We start from the raw sequence: 22048 nt of genomic DNA, 5'->3' as shown, positions 1-22048 counted from the left end.
CCACTGATCGGCTTGTTAGCCGCTTGGGCGATCGGTCACGTCTCTGATTACTTTTCCTTTCATTTATCTTCTTCACCAAAAGATCGGCTCGCTAGCCGCCCGGGCGAGCAGTCACGTCTCTGTCACGCACTGTTGGCAAATATTGGGCATGCCAACAAATTGGCAGCAGTTTCTTTGGGTCGACGAAACCAAGTCAGAACTCTTTGCCTTTCTGACAAGATATATTGGAGATTTTGTGACAGACAAGCAGCTAGTTTCAACATGTGGAACCAATGTTTTTTGCAACCACGAAGAAGCAGATACCCGTATGCTTCTACACACAGCTGATTCCGTGAGCCAGGGATTTCAAAAAATTAATCTGCGCACAGTGGACACTGATATTAAGGAAATATGGGTGAGTATTTGGGATAGGCCAACATTTAGAGTACATCCCTGCCCATGAGACAGCCACATCAATTGGACCAGACACATCAAAAGCCCTGCTCATATTCCATGCATTTACTGGTTGTCATCATTCAAAACCTAGGGGGCAAAAGTCTGCGTGGGGTACCTGGCAAGCTTTTGAACATGTTACCACTGCCTTTCTAACACTGTCAGAAGCCCCAGAGGTGGTGTCACTGGAGGAATGGGCATCTTAAGAGTGCTTCACCATCCTACTCGACGATCCAGCCAGCAGTAATGAGGACATTCGTGAGGCCTGTTTCAAGATGTTTGCTAAGAAAGGATGAGGCATGGAGAAAATTTCTCCCACCAAAGATGCTTTTTTCACACCACACTGACCGAACAGTGTATCAAGGAGGACACTGTTGGGGTCAGCACTGCCAGTAGCCCCCAGAATGCCATCACCTACAGACTGGGGATGGACTGATCCTGAGAACTGGAAGCAGTTTTGGACAACACTTCCTCAGGCTAGCAAGGCTTCTCGAGAACTCATGTTCTGTGGATGCAAAAAGGGCTGCAGAGGTCCATGCAAGTGTAGAAAAGCAGCTTTAAAGTATATAACCTTGTGCCATTGTGATGGTGACTGTGATGACTAGTATGACAGTCACTACGCATAAAAGTGGCAGTGAAGGAAAAAGGTGCAGGTTGAAAATCATTTGAGTTAAGTTTTATTTCAAAATGAAGGTGTATGTTATTTTTTGTTAAATCATTCATACTATCTAACTTGGTTTATCTGACCAGAGATGTGGATTAAATGTGTTTGAGTATTGGCTGTGTTTAAAGGCAGCGGTGAAGGAAAATGTGCAGGGTGAAAATCTTTCAAGTTCAGTTTGTAATTTCTAAATGTAGGTGTAAATATGTTATTTTCAACCTAACATTATTCATACTATGTAAATGCTTTGTTTGACCATCAAATCATGGTAATTGACACCTCAAATATATAGTTATCATTATGATGGTGGTTACAAAGATGTGGAAAAAACTTTGTGTTTCAGTAATGGTTGTCTCATTTTCCATACTGGAGGGCATCTACACATCTGAAGTTGTTCTATATGACACCAAAGTATACACTGGCCATTATTGTCATGCAATCATGTATAGTAGCAGAGCTAAGGTAGAAATTAGGTTTTTTCTATAAAGGCCGCCACAAAATGGCCACCGGCATCAACAGGGGATGTTTTTCAAATGCCTCCACATCTCAAAATAATCAATAGAACATAATCTATAAGTGTAACAAGTTACATACTTTTATGACAAAATGCAAAATTTTTGCACATATTGCCTGGACTGTACGTATAGCATTAGAATTCTCTCTCTTTCTCTCCCAGTATATGTATCACTAAACCCATAAAAACTACATACATTAGTTAGGGTATCATTAGACCAATAAAATTAATAAAAAGGAATTTAATATGAGTGATAATAGTTTGGCACTTTTTTTTAACAGCAAACCCACAAAAACTACATCTGAACAAAAAGCAACCTTTCAAGGAACATATTTGGTGTACTATTTATATGAGCATGTGAGAGAAAGAACATAGTGATTCACCCTGTTGAGTAGAAAGTGCTGAAACTGAGCTTCCTTACTGATGTACAGTTGCCAGCAAAAGTCCTCCCATAACTTGCTACACAGGGCTGTGGGAGAACTTTTTCTGGCAACTGTACATGTGGATGTAATTACTAATTCAAAACACACACACACAAACACACTAGAAAAATACAGTGCCTGTACACATTTTCATATTCTCAACTCGACACTTAACAAACTTTCATCAATATATCCACTTCTGTTTCCCCATTATTCCTTGGCGAGTGCTCTTCCAGGGCTGTTCCTCTGCCCACTTCACACTAGTACAGTACTGTACTACACAAAGGGTTAAATAGACCACATTTTACAGACCACAAATTACAGACATATAATTTTCTTTATTCACACACCTGAAGTATCACTTTTCTTTTGATCATCTAACAAATTTAAATTTAGAGGAGTCCTAATACCATACTGATCATGACAGTGAGTGTAGTATATTTTATAGTACAGTAGTAATTTTTACATTTGCCAATAAAATAAAACACACAATTTCAGCACTTAACATGTATGCATTGTATACTTCTGGGACTTAATTATGTACACAATGTATACTTCCAGCACTTACTATGTATGCAATGTATACAGTACTTCTGGGACTTCTCATGTATGCAGTGCATACTTGGCACATACTTTGTATCCAATGAATACTTCTTGCACTTTCCACATAGGTTGTATGTATTTCTAACACTTCCATGGGTGCAGTATGTACTTCAGGTACTTACTATGTTTCTAGGATGCACTACGTAAACTTTTAATGTGCGCCCCAATGCTTCTAGGAAAGTGTGACTACTGGATGGAGGGGCTGCTGTTGGACAAGGCGGAGGATGAAGCCCGTGCTGCTGCTGCTGCTGCTGCTGCTGCCGCTTCTCAAGGGACACAAGAAGAGCAACCTGCACTGGAAATGCATGTCTTGGGAGATCCACAACGATGATCTGATTCATGTAAAATTACCTTGGAAAATCTGTAAATTAAATTTACTTGCCTCTATATTGAAGTCACATCCATACTGTAGTCTACTGCATATTTCAGTTTATTGAAAGATTGTCTTTCATCCCAAGTAACAAACAACCCATCTGCCTCCAGTCCCCAGCTGTGGTTACCTTGTACTTACTTCATGACACACCTTAGCACAGCAAGCTTTATAGAGACTCCTCCTTGAATGATGTACTACAACCAGGCACCAATACAGCCTCTCCAAGCTATCTTTGCTAACACTGTCTTACACCTCTACCAGACATAGTCATCTTTATGGAAGAGACACCTTCAGACAAGCACTGCATTTACTACTGGTCAGTTATGATTAGTTCAATAAAAGCTGGACAAATGTGAGTCTGAATCTCTCCATAAAGATATGTTGTTGTAATATCTATATACTGTACTGGTGATTTTTTATAGGAAAAATGCTATTGCACAGCATATTATATAATGTACATTGTGAAATGAAATATTCATAATAACAAATATGAGAACTTCAAGATCTCAATACAGCCAACTTATAAAACTGTGATTTTCATTACAAGCAATTAACATAAATTGCCCATGTAAGTAAAAGAAGAAAGAAATGATAGCGACTGTTAAGAACCCTTTTTACCTTTAAGTGGGGTATACAGTATTAAGATTTGACATTTACTGTACAACCGAGTTCATTATTCTGGAATTCCGTCATCAAAATGTATCATCAAACAAGACTGGGACTCCCACTATCCCGCCTACTATGCATACTGTCTGGAAAACTTGGATCAGTAAGTCAGTTTTATAAACCCATTATCACCAGGAGTCAATATTTTCATAGAAAACTATATGCACAATATTGGACAAGTGTAGTTAGTTTTATTGGTGTAAATGATAAAGGGATAAGATTAATCAATTTTCAAAGAACAGACTAAATATTATTCAGCAAATACAGAATGTGTCTTTTTCTACTTATGTCTGAAAGTATAATAATTATTATTATTATTATTACTGTATTATTATTATTATTATTATTATTATTATAATAATTATTACTATTATTATTATTATTAATGTAAACAGATTTATCCTAAATACTGTACATGAGTGGGAAGACGTCACATAAATAATGAAATATTACTATTGTACACGAGTAAGCTCTGTATGAGGCAGCTGGCAGTAAATATAACAACTTTTTGTTCTAAAGCTGTCTGAGAAAATTTGCTTTTAATTATAATCATCAAACTTTCTCTCTGGGAATTTTAACTTCTGTACTGTATTTCCCTCCGCAAAATGCCATTATATCATAAAAAGTACTGTTAAGTTTTATGGTCATATCACATAAATCACTTGTCACTTCAGACTCATTCTAAAGCCATTAATGTATAACTTCTTATACACTGTATTGTGAAAAATAGCTTTTATATTTAAATACCTGTCTACTATTTGCCTTAAGTTTGTGTGTGTGTGTGTGTGTGTAAAACCATAACTCCCTATTTACTTTTAGCCTGTTGTATTCAAAATTGTTCTTGTGCTCCCAAGAGAACAGTTATGATGCTGTAACAACAGGAATACTTAAATTATTCAGTAGCAAAGAGTGTTACAGAAGTACCAGAATATCTACAGTTTAATGATTTTTAGCTACGATTGCAGTGAATTACTGTAATGACAAACTTCCCAAATGATTCTTGTGTAATATTGTAGATTCAGGTATACTTTGAGTCATTCAAGCTGTAATCAACTAGGCTGACTCCTTTGTCCCTCAAGCTTAAAATAGTGAGAAAGTTTGACTGTTATGTTTGGTATACATTAATCCTGTAGTTGTCCCTGTTCATTGTAACAAATTTGGGGTATATCAAAGGCAATGCTTTACTTCAGAGGTGGTGTTTGTGATGATGGAAGAAAGTGCTGTACCTTAAAAGTTCTGCCACGAGGGAACATTATGGTTTAATGCTGTACATGGTGCCAAGACCCATCATAACTTAATGGTGGCAACAAGATCCTACCCTGTGGAAAGGTGATACAGTATACAACTTTGCATAAAGTGCTAATGTTGTCATTAAGGAATGTTATGGTATGTCATACAGTTGGTGCCACAACTCATCATGAATGTTTAAAGATCTGAATATGGTGTCAAAATTAACCAGGAGGATGGGGTTATGTACTATGATCTAACCTTACAGGGTTGGATATTCATGATGGCACAATGACCCACAGAGTTGTAGATTGGTCATGGCACTATGAGCCACAGAGTTGTAGTTACAGCAAAGTGGTGGTACAAGGGCCTACCCTGGTGAAGGGTTACAGTAGTGTTGGTAAAATCACCTCCCCTGAAAAAGAGCTAAAGTTGTATATCCCAGGGACAAAGCCACAGCTTTCTATATGGAAGCAATACAATATATTTAGATGTGACATGACCTGTCACCAGGATATGTTGTAGTATATCCAAGAGACTGAAACAAGCTTCTATTGGGAAAAGATATGGTATATTCTGACATGCCTAGTCATAAGGATATTCTATGGTATATCCCAGCGATGGCTATGTACTAGTCTGCCATTTTCCATTATTAATAATTACTGTTTTAATCACCATGAATTTACAAATTATCCTGTCCATGTAAATTGGGTACCACTTAACACAAGACTCATATATGCACAATTCATAATTTTATCATTTAATTCATGATGTGAATGCGTACTACCAAGTATCACACCTTATTCATGATGCATTTTCATTTATATGTACTGTGTCCAGTTATGTAAGAAATTATAAAAATGGAGGGAGCTTTATTATGCTATACTGTATTATTAATTAGGAACCAAAATAGGCTTAGCAGATTATTTAACCTTTAAGACATATTAGAGCTCCCTCCTCGTTACCTTTGTTGTACATATATATATTTTTTTCAGGCTTGTTCTAGCTCTGCATGTATATATATGACAGTGCTAAAATACTCATATATACTGTTGATAAATATTATAATACTGTTAAGTACCAGTTTAGCTACAACTAGAAGACATGGCATATAGTAACCTGGTGCTATTATTTGAGTTAAATCTATTTGGGAAATTTGTTAAATCATCTAAATTTACCACTGTTATATAATTCATGATAGGTTTAACATAAATTACAAGGCTATATTCTGTCCAAAATAGATGATGTAGCTTTTTATATACATTTGTTTTTCAAGAAATCTTTGCACTTTATCTAATCAATATTGGTAAAGTCTATCAATGAGCACAATTATAAACAAGGTAAACCTAAGTCACCAGGATTTGTTGCTTGATCTTGCAACGTTCTCATCTGTAATAACTTGCATATGCATTCAAAATACATCTGCACAATATTTGTGCTTGTTAATGCTTACATTTCTACACAAAGTTTGCAATAAACATTGCTCAACAATTTTTTTAATTGCATCCTTAAAGTGTATGAAAACACAACAAGCTTGTAGCACAAGTTAACGAACTCTACTGACTGAGAAACAAATTTTTGTTTCCTCAGTTATTTATCCACTTATGCAGGGTGGCCTCACTTATCGCAAAGGTAACAGGCATGAAACTCGTTGCGAATATCGAAATTGTGAATAGCCGAGCAATTTCTCCCATAAGAAATAATGTAAATAGGAGGGATACGGGCATCGTGGTGGTCACGGCTGTAAGATTTTAACACTTGTTTTACTCAATACATATAGAACATAAAATAAATAAAGAAACAAGGGCATAATATCAAACAAACACTTTGAGTTTATTAGGCATATTGTATACAGTTTACAAGTACAATATACTTTACATGTTTGAGTGTGTAAGTGTTTGAATGTTTATGTACGTAGGTGTGTGAGGTAAGTTTTAAACGTAGACTGTTAATTTACCTTTGATGTGCTGTGTTGCTTGCTTGCTGAAGTTGGCATTAGGGGAGAGGAGGCTGGGGTCGTCAGCCACCTCACTCTCATCATCACTGCCAGGGTCGTCAGCCACCTCACTCTCATTGTCGCTGTCAATTTGCACTGAAAGCTGTTGTTCTCCACTGGTTGAAGGCTGTGGTTCACTTGTTGAAGGCTGTGGTTTTACACTTGTCTTGAACAGCTGCCTAAAAGCTGTGTTCTGTTTGGATGTATGTGGGGTGGTTGGCGCACTGGGGGTTGAAGGTTTGGCCATAATAAATGCATCAAGAGTCATTTGTTATGCATTCTTCCTCTTCTCCTCAAGCACCTCAAAGTATGCTCTATATCTTTCTTGACATTGAGGATGATAGTGCAACTTCGGTCAACATTAGGGTCCATTTCTAATGCCATATTAATCGCCATCTCAAATGAAAAAATCATCTTCCTTGGGTTCCATACAGTGAGGTGTTGTGTTGGAGTTTCATCTGCATCTTCTCCTGTTGCAAGTGGCATTTCTTCCTTTCTATGTCCAATGTAACTGCCACACGTGATCTCTTAGCAATATTGCTGGGAGTTTTAGTAGCTGGTAGCTCAGGCATTGCGAGATAACACAAAACACACGCCAGCACGTGTGAGACTGAGGCGAGTGGGAGAGTATGGCGGAGGAATACGTACACATGTACACACGCTGTCCTACGCCACGGTTGAGGCGCACGGTTCAAAATTTTTGCTCGTAAGAATTTACGAATAAACGGAGCAACCCTTGCGAATAGTGGAAATGGGTAACAATAAACTGATTGCGGATAAACGACGTTACAAATACCGAGGCTATGAATAACGGGGTTTGCCTGTACAGTATACTGTATACTGTACAGACACACACAACTGCACTTCACACATTAGTTCTCACTACTGTAAAAACTGTTTTCTCACATTCCACAACAAGGTCCCAGATATGGTTTTACCTGTGTTGCTTCACACCAGCTGACAGTATTATACAACCAAACTGGCTTTATTGAATAAAATGCAGTCTTTTGAGTGATCAAGACAAAGATACTGAATACAGTAGGTGATACAGTACAGCTACTCCTCAACTTATGACCTACAACCACCCGCACTTACGACCTGCCTCAGTTGGCATGACCACCCACACATACGACCGCTGCAGTATGGTACCAAATTTTTTTTCAAATGACGCACCTATTTTCTAGACCGAAACGTTTCAGTCTCGTACGAGAGCGTCGCGTGGCTTGGGTCGCCTTGTGGCTACAGCACCCACGCCGTAGAGCACTTAGTTGGTGTTTGGCTGTCGTTGTTTCCACAATTGATCATGCAGTGTATTGACATTATTTTCGTATCTAATTCACTTTAGAATGACTGGAAAGCGTAGAAGTGAGAGTGCTGGTGGTGCTCAGAAGAAAAGGGGACAGTTAATTACTTTTGAGACAAAACTGAAGATAATAATCCAGTATGAAAATGAAAAACTGTAGCAACCATTTCACGCGACCTAGGCTTCTCGTACTCGACCATATCTACTATTTTGAAGGACAAGGACCATATTCGTGAGCTAGTGAAAGAATCAGCACCTATAAAGGGAACTATAATAATGAAGAAAAGACAAGGTCCCATTCATGAGATGGAAAAATTACTTGTGATATGGATGGAAGACCCGATACAAAAGCGTGTACCCTTAAATCTTCTAACCCTGCAGGCTAAGGCAAGAAGCCTTTTCGAAAGCCTGAAGGAGCAGGCGGGAGATGAGTGCGACCAAACCTTCACAGCAAGTCATGGGTGGTTTCAAAGATTTAAGAACCGCTACAGTTTACATAATGTAAAGGTGAGTGGAGAGGCAGCTAGTGCTGATGTTGGTGCTGCTGAAGCTTTTAAGGAGGAGCCAGATCGTGTCATCGTGGAGGGAAATTATTTGCCTAAGCAAATATCAATGTGGATGAAACTGGATTATTATGGAAGCGCATGCCTGAACAGACATACATCCACAAAGAGGTGAAAACAATGCCAGGATTCAAGGCATTCAAGGACCGAATTACACTTCTATTTGGGAGGAATGTAGCCGGTTTCAAGATAAAGCCCTTCATGATCTATTATTCAGAGAACCCAAGGGCTTTTAAACATGTCAGCAAGCACACACTGGCAGTGTTTTATCAAAGTAACAAGAAAGCCTGGATAACCCTAGTGCTGTTTGAGGATTGGTTCATGACTTGGTTCATTCCACGAGCCAAGAAGTATTGTCTGCAACAAGGGATTACATTCAAGGTTTTGTTAATTTTGGATAATGCTCCGGGAGACCCACCACACCTGGACGACATGCACCCTGATGTTAAGGTAATCTACATTCCACCTAACACTACCTCTGTCATCCAACCCATGGATCAAGGTGCTATTGCAGCTTTTAAAGCTAATTATCTATGTACGACCTTCGCTCAGGCTGTTGCTGCTACTGAAGGTAAGAAAACGCTCGGAGAGTTTTGGAAGGACTACAACATTTTGAAATGTATAAAGAACATTAGTGCAGCATGGGACGAGGTTACAGGACAGTGCATGAATAGAATATGGAAGAAAGTCCTGAAAAGATATGTTTCAGAGGATTTAATGAAGATGAAGTAATTTCTGATATTAGTAACAAGATAATGGAGTTGGGTAAACAGCTTGAGTTACAAATTGATAATGAAGATGTTGAACAGTTGGTTGAAAGTGTAGCAGAAGAGCTAAGTAACGAGGATCTTATCGAACTGGAAGCACAGAAAGCAGAGTCTGAATGTAGAAGAAGAACCTGCACCCCTCAAAAATTTTTCAGTGAAGCAAATGGCAGAGGCATTTGCTACAATTAATAAGGGGATGCAAATGTTTGACGGAATGGATCAAAATGTTGAGAGTTTTGCCAAAGTTGACAGAATGGTCCAAGATGCACATGCTTGCTACAGGGAGATTTATAATGAAAAGAAAGAGCAAACTGTGCAGTCTAAATTGGACATCTATTTTAAGAAGTCCCCCATTGCTGTCTCCTCATGCCCCACCAGGGCTGCCTCTTCACTCCCTAAAGATGATCCAATACCTTCAACCAGCAAGTTTCCCCTGTACATAAACCTTTCTGAAGAAAGCGACATTGATGACCCACCCAGCTCTGTCTCCTCCTCTGCTTCATCCAATTAATATAGTCTCCATGTATACCTGTAAATAGAAAATTATGGGGGCCCCGTGTGCATTCAGCTGACTACATTAAAGGTAAGTGCACAGTAACACTGTATCCATTCTTCATTATTGATTACTTTTACTGTACTGTATTTCATTTTAGATTTTATATATATTATTTTTTGCATTTTCGACTTGCGACCATTTCGACTTACGACCTGGATTTGGGTCCCTAACCCCGTTGTAGGTCGGGGAGTAGCTGTACCAGTATATACAAATGAAAGGTAAAGTGATCACAAACAATATCTTTTTAGAAAATTCATTCATTTTTAAAATAATTATTTATTAGATTACTCAGAAAGAAGTATACAGTAATGTACAGTACGAGCATTTTATCAATATCACTCTCAACAATGTATAAACTAAAAAAAATTCCGTAAAATAAAATAATGATGCCATTAAAAACATATAATTAATATTCTCTATGTTCACAATTTTTTCTAATATCTAACATTGGTAAACAGTACAGAAGTGCACATATGTACTTTTGAAAACAGCATATTTTATAAATTTTCCTAAATTATACAGTATTAAGAAAAATAATTTAAGAATAGCAATTACCCCCAAAAATGTACAAGAGCCCTATTAATAGGTTATCAAGAACTCTGTACATGCAAGAAAAAATTATTTATTCTTAACTATAATGCGGCAAATAAGACCAGCACCCATAGTTCGGAAGTCATCAAGGATGGCCTCTATGTTGGGCACCTGCTTGACAGTCTTCACACCCACTAGCTGATGTCCCTCCAAACTACCCACCTGCAAAGGTTTTACTCCATTAATACAAAAATTACTGTCAACTCTTATTACAACTACCATCTATTACAACTACTATCATCAACATTACATCTACTATCATCTACATTACAACTACCATCACCTACATTACAACTACTGTACTATCATCACTATAACAACTACTATCATCTCTTTTACAACTATCATCTACATTACAACTACGGTACAGTACAGTAGGCCTTTCAAATTCGCGGGGATTAGGTTCTCAAAATGGTCACGAATTGCAAAATTTGCGAATACTATTTGCTGACCGAGGGGGGGGGGTTACATTTTTACATGTGTACAAAGAAATGTATATTCCCTTTATGTATGCCCTTAGGACAATTATTTCTTTTACCTTTATTGTATATACTGTATGTGTGTAAACACACACATGCAAAACACATACAAATAAATAATGGTGGGAAAAATACTCTCACATATAATCAGAAACAAATTTATTAAAAAGGTGACAGTCTACCCTCAAGTCGTGCTTTATTAATAAAGTAATAAAGCACGGACTTGAGGGTAGATTGTCACATTTTTAATAAATTTGTTTCTGAGTGTATATATGTATTGTATTGTATATATGTGTGTGTGTGTGTGTGTGTAGACACACACACATATTTACAAGAGAGGTAAAGAAAATTACTGTCTCAAAAATGAATGGCTCCCTGTCCCAACCGCAAAAATGCCGGCAACTTTAAAACTACCAGCAGACATTCCTGGGTACATCCAGGGTGTCATCCGCGAATAATAGAGAACTGCAAAATAAAAATCCGTGAATTTGGGGGGCCCCCTGAACTATCATCTCTATTACAACTACTGAGCAGCATTATTAACTCCAATACAACTATGTAAGCATGCACCGAGCCCAGGCTTATTGAACCACATTATAACATATGTAGTTAATAATGTGTTAGTGCCCTGGTATAATTTTACTCTATGACATATAAATAAGCACCATATTTTACAGCATATATGAAGAACTTTTTTGTCTGAAAAATTACTAACAAATCGGCCCGCGTCTTATATGTGAAGTTGCTGTCTCCCAAAGGCTAATGAATCCTCAAGTAACTGTCTTCATGATGCTAAATTCTACCTAGCCCAACTCTAGAATTAAAAATATGTTATTCCTTACTTAAACACATTAATATTACTTTTAGTTAATTAAAAAAAAATATATATTAATAATAATTATTGTAAATATAAAAGCTGGATTTATAACTACTGATGATGATAACTTGAAACAATTAACATCCATACAGCAGGCACCCAACTCTTCAGAGCTAAGCAGTACCCAATTCTGAAATCTTACAAGCATTACTATCTATTAATGTCCTAGCTGCAACATTTATCTTTAAATTTATAAATTCCAGATACAAATTAAGATTTACAGACACTGTAATTTTCTGTTCACATTTGCATTTGTTAACATCGCTGGTGGCATTGTTGTCAAGTTAACACTTGTTACTGTAGCCACCAGCCTACCACGACAAACTCAGAGGTGTTATGGGTATTTTTAACTTGTAATTTCAGGTAGATATACAGTATATGAAAACTATTTTTTTTACTAAATTACATGCACACACAATCCTAAATACATACAGTGGGGTATGCTATAACGAATGGATTCTACTACGAATATTCCTATAACGAACGAAATTCCTACAACGAACATTTTTTTATTTTTTTTTTACTAATTTATTGTTTTTTTATTACAAGTATTAATGATATTCTTTATTTCAGGGGTTTAGATGCATATTTATGCACTTTTTTAAATTTTTACAATTTTATATTATATTTTTCAGTGTTAAGTGGTTGTATTTGGGGGCCTGGAATGGATTAATCCTATAACGAACGAATGCTATAACGAACAAGGTTCTAGAACCAATTAGATTCGTTATAGTATACCCCACTGTATTAAGAAAAAAAAAGGAAAAGAAATAATCATCATACAGTTAAATACATAAAGGGCACAAACAATTTTTTGCTCACGAGAGTTAGCAAGCTGAGCAAGGGAGCGGGAGGAGGAAACAGTGGACGGGAGTGTTGAGGGCAAGCAGCCATCATCTATGTAAATTGAAGTTGCATTAAACATTCTTATCCTTAATGGTTTTAGCGTCATTTTTTTCATCTAGATTGTATACAAATGTTGTTTGAATTCGCATATTTAATAAATACTGTAACATAATAAAGGGGCAGTAGGTGGTATGGTGTAAACGCAGGGAAGGAGGTACAGCAAGTTGTGAGTTTGCTTCAGCCTTTCGACTTACCATTGTAGACTGTTATTTTACATCTGCGATAATATTCCTTACATTTTTGTTATATTTTCACTTGTTTTTCAGTACAGTGTTTTATATTAGTTTTATACTGTATTTGTGTTAGTAATATAAGACTTGTCACTATAGCCACATCCCCGTAGCCCTCTCCCTACCACTCCAAGACGAGCTATGTTATGGTTATTTTTTAACTCATAATTTCAGGTAGATACACATAATTTTCTTCATGTTTTTTATTGTTACATGCACACTTAATCTTACATCCAGAATGTGCAAAAAAAAAATAATAAAAAACAATTACTATAGTATAATTATTATCATGGGATCAAAAACATAAAAGTGAATAAACTTTCTTTGTGTAATAAGAGTTCATGCTGAGCAAGGGAGGGGTGAGAATAAGATCTCAGCTGTTTTGAGCTGTCTCCCGTATGGAGTGAAATGACTGACAAATCGAGTTGAACCATCGAAGCTGCCGAACAATTGGATCCTGAACTACTGAGGTTCAACCTGCACTATCATCTACATTACAAAACTACTAACATCCTCAGTATTTTATTACCAACTTAATTATAATTACTAGCAAGGTTAATAGTGTGCAGAAACAAGGGCACTGTTGGTGAGCAGTGCAAGAGAAATGACCATGGTAATGTAGCTGTTGATAATGAAGCAATCAAGGATGCTTAGAGAAAATACTACAATCAACTCCTAAATGATAAGTACAAATAGGCCAGGGAGAGCCTAGAAGCAGCAGAAAACCATGCCCAAGGATTGAAAGAAAATAGTTGGAATAGTTGCAGAAATACTGAAAGCATCAGATGTTGGCATTTCAATGGTGACCAAACTGATTACTGCATTTATGATGTAATGTACAGTACTGTTCCAGATGACTGGCAGACAACTGTGATTGTAAATACTTACAAGGGTAAAGGTGATGCTCTTGAATGTGGGAACTACAGGGGCCTGAGCTGTTAGATCAGGTTATATGCAAGTAAATCACTGTAGATGCACGTGATCAGGTATATGCTGATAACCACAAGGAAAGAAGAAAACAGGAAGTTCATTCATTACAGGGGTGAGTACAGACGAATATATATATATATATATATATATATATATATATATATATATATATATATATATATATATATATATATATATATATATATATATATATATATATATATATATATATATATATATATATATATATATATATATATATATATATATATATATATATATATATATATATATATATATATATATATATATATATATATATATATATATATATATATATATATATATATATATATATATATATATATATATATATATATATATATATATATCACACACACACATCACACTCTCTCTCCCTCACCATGAACGGTTACGAGTTTGTTAACGTGGCGCGGATACGTCCGGACACGCCGACCTGCCCCAAGAAACTAAACCTCCTAGTTCTCCAGAAGTTTTTCGAAGCTAATGGGATCGTGGGGGTCACCAAGGTGGAACGTCTAAAGCTCCATGGTGACATCAAGATCACCTTCGCCGAGAAGGGCATGCCCGTACAGCTCGCGGAGATCCCAGACATCAACGGCATTCCATTTAAAATGATTGCCTACATGTGGGACAACCTGAAGCTGGGAGTAATCTCCCACGCCGAAATTGCCCACATGGACCAAGCAGAGCTGAGTGAGCTCCTCAAGGGGCAACTTCCAAGTTGTGAAGAAGCTGTCCGACACCACTGCCCTCATCGGACACCACTCCACCTTACCCAAGGAAGCTCAACTGGCGTGGGTAACTGTGCCAGTCAAGCCCTACTGCAGACCGAAACGGTGTTACAAATGCCAGCACTACGGACACACTGTAAACAAGTGTGAGGCGCAGGAGGACACCTGTTCCATGTGTAGCAGCCCCGGACACCGCTACATGGTCTGCCCCAACACAGTAAAAATAATGCGCTGCTTGTGGTGGCCCACGCTCCTCCGCCGATCGGACCTGCCCGAAATGGAAGGAGGAATGCAGGATAGCCAAGGCTCGTCTCGACAAGAAACTGAGCTACAAAGAGGCCCTCCTTGCTGTACGCTCCCAAGACAAGAAAAAAACAGCAGAAAAGAAAAACCAAGAAAAGAAAACTCAAGAGAAGACGCCCACCACACAGAACCAAGAACACCACGAGGCCCGTGGAGCTGAAGCCCACGTGGTCAACCCCACCGTCTCCGACTTCTTCCACATCTATGAGGACTTAAAACACGAGGAAGACGAACAACAAGACCCAAACACAAATGAATGGACACTTCAAGAGAGCAAGAAGAGGAGGAGAGGGAGAAGAAAATCGACATCAAGCTAAGAAGACCAAGACATTTCCTCCACACAAGAAACCAACACACACAATCAAGCCGACCAAGCACGGAAAATCCATTGCCCAACCCAACACGCACCTGACGCTTGACCTGACGCTAGCCTGGCTCTGTCTTGTCGCCTCCCTGCCGCGTCCGGGCGAGTTGCTGCTGCCTCCATCTTATACTCCCTCACGCAAGCGGTGTTTAGCCACTGCATCTATTCTCTCCTCCTAAAATTCATTTCAATCCTCCCTTTATTCTTCCCCTGAACCTCCTTCCCCACTGTCACTAGAATTTAATCTATTCTATTCTCGTGATCTCCCTTCTTCTACCTGAGCCCCGCAACAAGCAACACCTCCTCTGAGCAAGCTCCTCACCAACCAGCTCTCTCTACTCCACGCTTCTAACCACGCAGCAACTTCCCAGCACCAAACTGCACTGTGCATCCAATACAATATATATATATATATATATATATATATATATATATATATATATATATATATATATATATATATATATATATATATATATATATATATATATATATATATATATATATATATATATATTATTAAAGGCAAAATTTCCATCACCACAACAAAAATAGCTCATCTGACCTTTAGTTCCTGTGGTTCGAGAGCTTGGGGCTTCCATATGACACCAATGAACTGGCCTCCGTGCTCATCATGAAAGAACAGTGCCAAGTGACTGAATGTCTCCTGGAAAATTGTAAATTCAATATTGTATAAATACAGCTATAAAATTAATAACAGGAGAGTAAGCTTGATGAAAGGTAATCTATATACCGGGGTATTCCTCTTATATAAAACTAACACATCAATATTATCTTCTTCCTCAAGGCCATTTCCTACCATGTGACAGGAAGACCAGAATCAAGAACAATAATAAGGATGTTAAAATAATAGTGTTTGGAAACATGAGAAATGCATAATGCTTCTCCATGGTTAAACAGTATAGGCAGCAGTAACATTACAATAAATATCTACTGATTCATATAATTTTAACTGCACCTCTGTAATTCTTGTAATTTCAGTAAGACTTAGTGAATCTCCCCTACCTCATTAAGCTGGGAAAGCAGTTATATGATAAATACAAAAAACTGAATTAATAGCCTTTGTAAGATTCTCAACTAGTCACCTGACTTTCAGCACAGTATAAAGACACCACTGCAAAATTTCAAAAAATCCTTAATTTCTTAGCAAAATGTTGAGTTCTGAATTAGGGTATAATGCAATAACTATTTGTTTGAAAAATTGAAAGAATGACAGCCTGTCCTTCTGGAGCAAATTCTTAAACTATGAAATTGGGTTTCTGTTGTGTGGCGTGAAGCTATTAAAATTAAGCATTAGACTGCAACTATTGGAAAACTGACTTATTGCTGTGTGGGGAATAAACATGAAAAAAATACTTAAAATATATGTTCATATATAATTAATGTTATGCATGAAGAGTAAAAAAATTTTAATACAAATAATTTACTTACATTTGTTGAACCGTGATGGAGCCTTTAAATGAGCATGTGAGGGCTTAGCTACAGGGTGGAAGAGGGGGAGGGAAGAACTGGGGGATGGTAGGGTGCAGGATACCACTAACTCTCACTATCAGTGGCAAACATGCATCTTCCATGATGACAAAGGCAACTGAGAGCCCTTCTGAGGTGTGGGTAGTGAAAGGGTGTCTACTGGGATATTAGATAAATTTTATGAAAGATAAAACTGGCACACAATTGTAAAAAAATGACTCACAGTTTAAAGGTTAAAGACTATAAAAAAAATAAAAATAATAATGAAAAACAATACCCCAGGGAAAGAAAATATGGTCCACTCACCCTTAGTTCTTTTAAGTAAAGATGTGCAGCATCAAACATGACAATAGGCATAATCTCATCTGGACTACATTCATAAGGTGTGATATGCATCGCTGTGCATGACGTTTGGTCAAACGACTCCTCACAACGGCTCAGCTGCTTGACTTTCAGTCTGATACTAACGTCATAGTCCTCTGGTGAAGGTCGAAAAATCATCTGAAAAAAGGCATGAATTTTAAAAGTGCTACAAAGATCCAAGTACAGAACTATATTGAAAACTCCAATTTTCTAATTTTTTTCACATCGGGTGGATGGAAACGGAACCAAATACATTTAAATATTTTCCTTTCATACATTCTTGCAGCAAAAATAAAAGTGTTCTGCTATGGTATTACCCTTCCACAACACAGCCCCAAATGGTATATAAATAATATCAAAGATTGAAAGATCTATCAATGAACTCCTCTTCAGCTACAGGAGAAAAGTCTCTAGATCATCCTATTTAAAAGCCCTTATAAAGCTGAGTAAAAATTATCAAATGTTTGCAAGATGACTGTCCACCTTAAATGAAGATTTAAGAACACAATTAATGTTCTCACTGCTGGATTACCAAATATTCCCCAGGAGCTGAGGTGACACATTAACTGCACTTTAATTTCTAATTTCTATTTTAAAATTGATACATAATGGCTCGAACTGACTACTTTTGCATTGAGATGCTACAATATTATTTACTAAGTGCTTAAGATAGATCCTTTGGTAAGCACCAACGCTCTTGGGCAGTGACAACAATGGTGCATGAGAGATGGTGCTTACTGGCAACATTGTTAGGGAGGGCAGGACCAATCAGCTTTTACCGCTCTGTAAAAAAGAGACTGAGAATACACTATGGTGCAATAGTTCATCTGGGATCGAGTGTGTGATTTTGAAGGGAAAATTAATTATTTTTCGAGAATGTTTTATTAACCAGGAACCAAATGAATTTAAATAATATGGGAATTATGGTGAAATTGCCTTCTGTTATAAAGGGATCGCAGGCTGATGAGTGCGGGAGGTGTGTTGTCCTCTACTCTCTCCTCCTCTGCCACCTCCTCTCTTTGGCTATGCACCCAAATGTAGTTTTGTACAGTATCTAAATATAAGTCATACAGTATTTTATTCCTATAATTCATTTATCTTAATTGATTTCATAACATATTCCTATAATAATAATAATACTGTAATTGACTTTTGGGAACTACTCGGTTATTTCGTTCTGAATCTAAAACATTTAATTTACAAAAAAAAAAAAAAAATCATATACAAGTAAATTAAGCCGAAATCCGAATAATAATAATCTAAATTAACGGGGGTACAGTGTATGTAGAAGTGAACAAGTAATGGAGGTAGCAACTTCAGCCAGAAAATATGCTGGCATTGTGTAAATTTTTCTATTTAGGAATTATACTATACAGGATCTACAAACACCATTCTCCTATAGCAATGTTGGAACTTACAACTTGAAGTATACTGTACAGGATATCATACAATTCATACCTTGGTATTCACATTATTACACAAGAGTGTGGTATTCAGATGGCCAAGGGCAGCTTCAGCTAACTGTTTACAGCGATATGTGATCTGTACTGATGGCGAGTTCTTTGTCCATGTTGAAGCTAGTTTATATCGACGGTCCAAGTCAGCAGATGATTCAGTATTTGACACAGCACGTAACTCATAGGGAGTGGCAAGAAACATGTGTGGAAGGCTTGAACGCTGGGAAATGAAGCGGCGATTGAGCTCTGCAATATCTTCCACTATGGAAAGGAGATCATTCTTACTAGTAAGAGTTAAAAAAAAAATTGTATCTTACACTTATTTCCAATATCACAGAATAGTGTACAGTATATATTAGTTTAAATATATAGTCTGGTTCCCTAACATTATGCTATAACTGTTCCTTCCAAAACAGACTAACAGTTTAATATAAATAAATATAAAAACATAATTCTTTCCAACATACCTGTAAAAGCTTCATTAAGGTTCACAAGAAATGGTGTGGTCTTCCAGTCAGTGTGCACCAGAAGGTGAAGAAATCTCAGAAAAGCTACATGAGGTGTGTGGGGAGGCATATAGGGCGCTGGACTCAAATATAGATATGCCACTAACAGTTCCACTGCTATATGAGGAAGGTGCGGCAGAAGCAGCTGAGATCCCACCCACCGCTTACATAAGCGGACTCCACCGCTAAAGCTTGGGTGATCTGCCTGAATACTGAATAGACAAAAAATATTATATTAAAACCATGGCAATGGAACACTAATGGAAAGTTTGAAAAACATTTTATTTGGTCCATTAATAACATGGATAGGGAGAACCATTAATCCCTGCCACTTTTAATATTTTATTTAGCTAACGCCAGATGATTTTTTCAGCTCAGAGGAGATCCCGTACACAAGGGGTTAAGAGAAGGATTATAACTCAGATGACTCACAATGATCAAGGAGAAGATGAGAGAAAGAATCTACACAAATGTGCAGATAATGGAATGTGAAAAGTCTGCAATAAATAAGGATAAACATACAGCCAATGCTGTCTGGTTACAAAGACTTTCCCTTTTACTGAGGCAAAATACTGACACCATCTTCATTGCCTAAAACATATGAAATATCACTCAATAAGATCTTTTTTGAAGATACATTCAATTCTCTCCACACTCAATTGCAACTTTGATAATAATGAAAGAATTATATAATGAAGGGTACCCAAGTCCATTGCACAAAAACTTGGGTACCCTTCATTGTTTGTTGATCATTGTTTTAAAAGGGCTAAAAAATCCTTTCACTCTACTCAATCCATGCAAATTCCTACATTTAAGAATATTTTGACTCTACCTTATTGCAATGAATTTGTCCCGTTAGTTCAGTCCCTTAAATTATTAAATATTAATGTTGTTTTTAAGTATGACGCGACTATTACTAATATATTAATGAAGAATAGCCCAACCTTGAATGTAAATGAAAGTGTTTACTGCATTCCATGTAGCAATTGTAATGAAAATTATGTAGGACAGGCTGGGCAGGCATTGCAACTCTGAATTAAACAGCACAAGTAAAATATTAGAACAGCATCTGAAAGCAGTGCACTGTTCGTTCATGTTAGGAACAATAATCATCCCATAGATTGGGAAAACAGCTTAGAAGTTTATAAATCATCATGTGTCACAGAAAGACTTCTGGTTGAAGCAAGTTTGATTAGAGAATTGAATTCTATAAACCTTAGTGATGGTCAGTACAAAACTAATAATATGTTACACAAATTTATTTGTCAGTGGCCCAAGGTTAAAAATGCTTTGAAAGCATTCGAGTTAGATGTAGGATAGATGATTAGTGGGTCCCATATTTTTTACCTGACTTAACATGACTAGTTACGTCGACCTTTCTTTTAAGCTCCTTTGTGTGTGTGGTGATGTTGGTGTGCGGATTAGTGGATGTCATGTTTATGACCTGACCTCATGCTTAGGAAGGTCACCCTGTGTACTTAAGCCTCTCTCGGTCCTTGTAATTCAGTTGCCTCTGAAGATGTCTTGAAAAAAGACGAAAGCTAAGGTGCTCCATTGTTTCCCTTTTTCCTGTGTGATTTTATCAAGATATATATGTATATATATTTCATGTAGATCCACAATGGAAATGTGGATAAGATAAATCTTGATAAAATTACACAGGGAAAAGAGAAACAATGGAGAACCTTGTCTTGAATAAAGACCATGTAAATTATATTTCCCCAGTCACTTCTATGACATTTTATAAGCAAAAAACAAAAACTCAATCTAAAGGACACAAATAAACAAATAAATACTTCACTAGACCTTCAGCGCCAACTGTCAAACATGTCACTGTCACCTACCCTTCCTCCCTCCAGGGTTTGGTGGTTTTAAGCTTACAGTTTTTATCTTATATAATATCACAGACTAATGTTAGGAGAATATAATTTGCAGTGCTGAAATCCTTGCAAGACAGTGAATAATTTGAATATAAATGTCATATATTTTACACAAGAGATAAAAACTTTAGTCCATTAGTAGATTTAATACTGTAAAAAAATTTCAATTGTATTTTTGGGTAGATTTACATAAATTTCTTCATTTATTTTTATTAATTTACATGCACACACCATACTAAAAGAAACATAAAAGAAATAAATGACCTAAGTGCAAACCTGTACTGTACATTTACAAAAATGATTAGGGTACTAAAGTTTTTGTCTAGTGCAAATTAAAACTTGTTTATATTCAAATTAATCACTCTCTTACAAGAATTACAGCAATGTAAATTATATTCTCCCTGGTCATCAAATTATAAGAGAAAAGCTTAGTCACTCTTAAGGACTGATAAATAAACACACAGACCTTTGGCACCAACTGTCAAACATATCACCTCACCTCCCCCCCTCCCCTCAATCTGCCCAGCCAGGGTTTTAGGCTTACAGTTTTTATCTTATTTAATATTACAGACTAAAGTTAGGAGAATATAATTTGCATAGCTGGAATCCTTGCAAGGCACAAGTCATCGACCCACAATTGGACCTGTGGGGCAACAGTCATCACTCAATATCACTTATGTTTTTAATGATATTTCAATTCCTTGGAGAACCCCTTTAGAGATCTGGTTAAAGCTAGAAGATACACAGATTTAAACTAATTAACCCCACATATCAAGACTAGCATAACCACCAAAAGAGATTGTCATAAAATA

General features: G+C 36.9%; 2 protein-coding genes across 4 annotated transcripts in view; one reads left to right on the top strand and one right to left on the bottom strand.

Annotated features, from left to right (window-relative positions):
* The window catches only part of LOC121874550, a 76051-nt gene extending 69662 nt beyond the window's left edge, over positions 1–6389 (top strand). For 2 of the 3 annotated variants that reach the window (XM_042378735.1, XM_042378733.1), the window contains exon 2: positions 2809–6389. In XM_042378735.1, coding sequence (XP_042234669.1) covers positions 2809–2963 — 155 coding nt within the window. In that variant the 3' untranslated portion in view covers positions 2964–6389. The remainder of the gene's footprint in view (positions 1–2808) is intronic. The other variant, XM_042378738.1, reaches the window with a different exon arrangement.
* A 4300-nt stretch (positions 6390–10689) lies between these two features.
* Positions 10690–22048, bottom strand: part of LOC121874549 (nucleolar protein 6-like) — a 37952-nt gene continuing 26593 nt past the window's right edge. Inside the window, exons 18-22 of the mRNA XM_042378731.1 lie at positions 19318–19568; positions 18852–19111; positions 17337–17531; positions 16105–16206; positions 10690–10836 (exon numbers count right to left, since the gene is read on the bottom strand). Coding sequence (XP_042234665.1) covers positions 10702–10836; positions 16105–16206; positions 17337–17531; positions 18852–19111; positions 19318–19568 — 943 coding nt within the window. The 3' untranslated portion in view covers positions 10690–10701. The remainder of the gene's footprint in view (positions 10837–16104; positions 16207–17336; positions 17532–18851; positions 19112–19317; positions 19569–22048) is intronic.

The sequence above is a fragment of the Homarus americanus genome, unplaced genomic scaffold (assembly GCF_018991925.1).
Source record: "Homarus americanus isolate GMGI-L3 unplaced genomic scaffold, GMGI_Hamer_2.0 scaffold34360, whole genome shotgun sequence".
Lineage (NCBI taxonomy): Eukaryota > Metazoa > Arthropoda > Malacostraca > Decapoda > Nephropidae > Homarus > Homarus americanus.
This window is presented reverse-complemented; position numbering and strand designations above follow the sequence as displayed.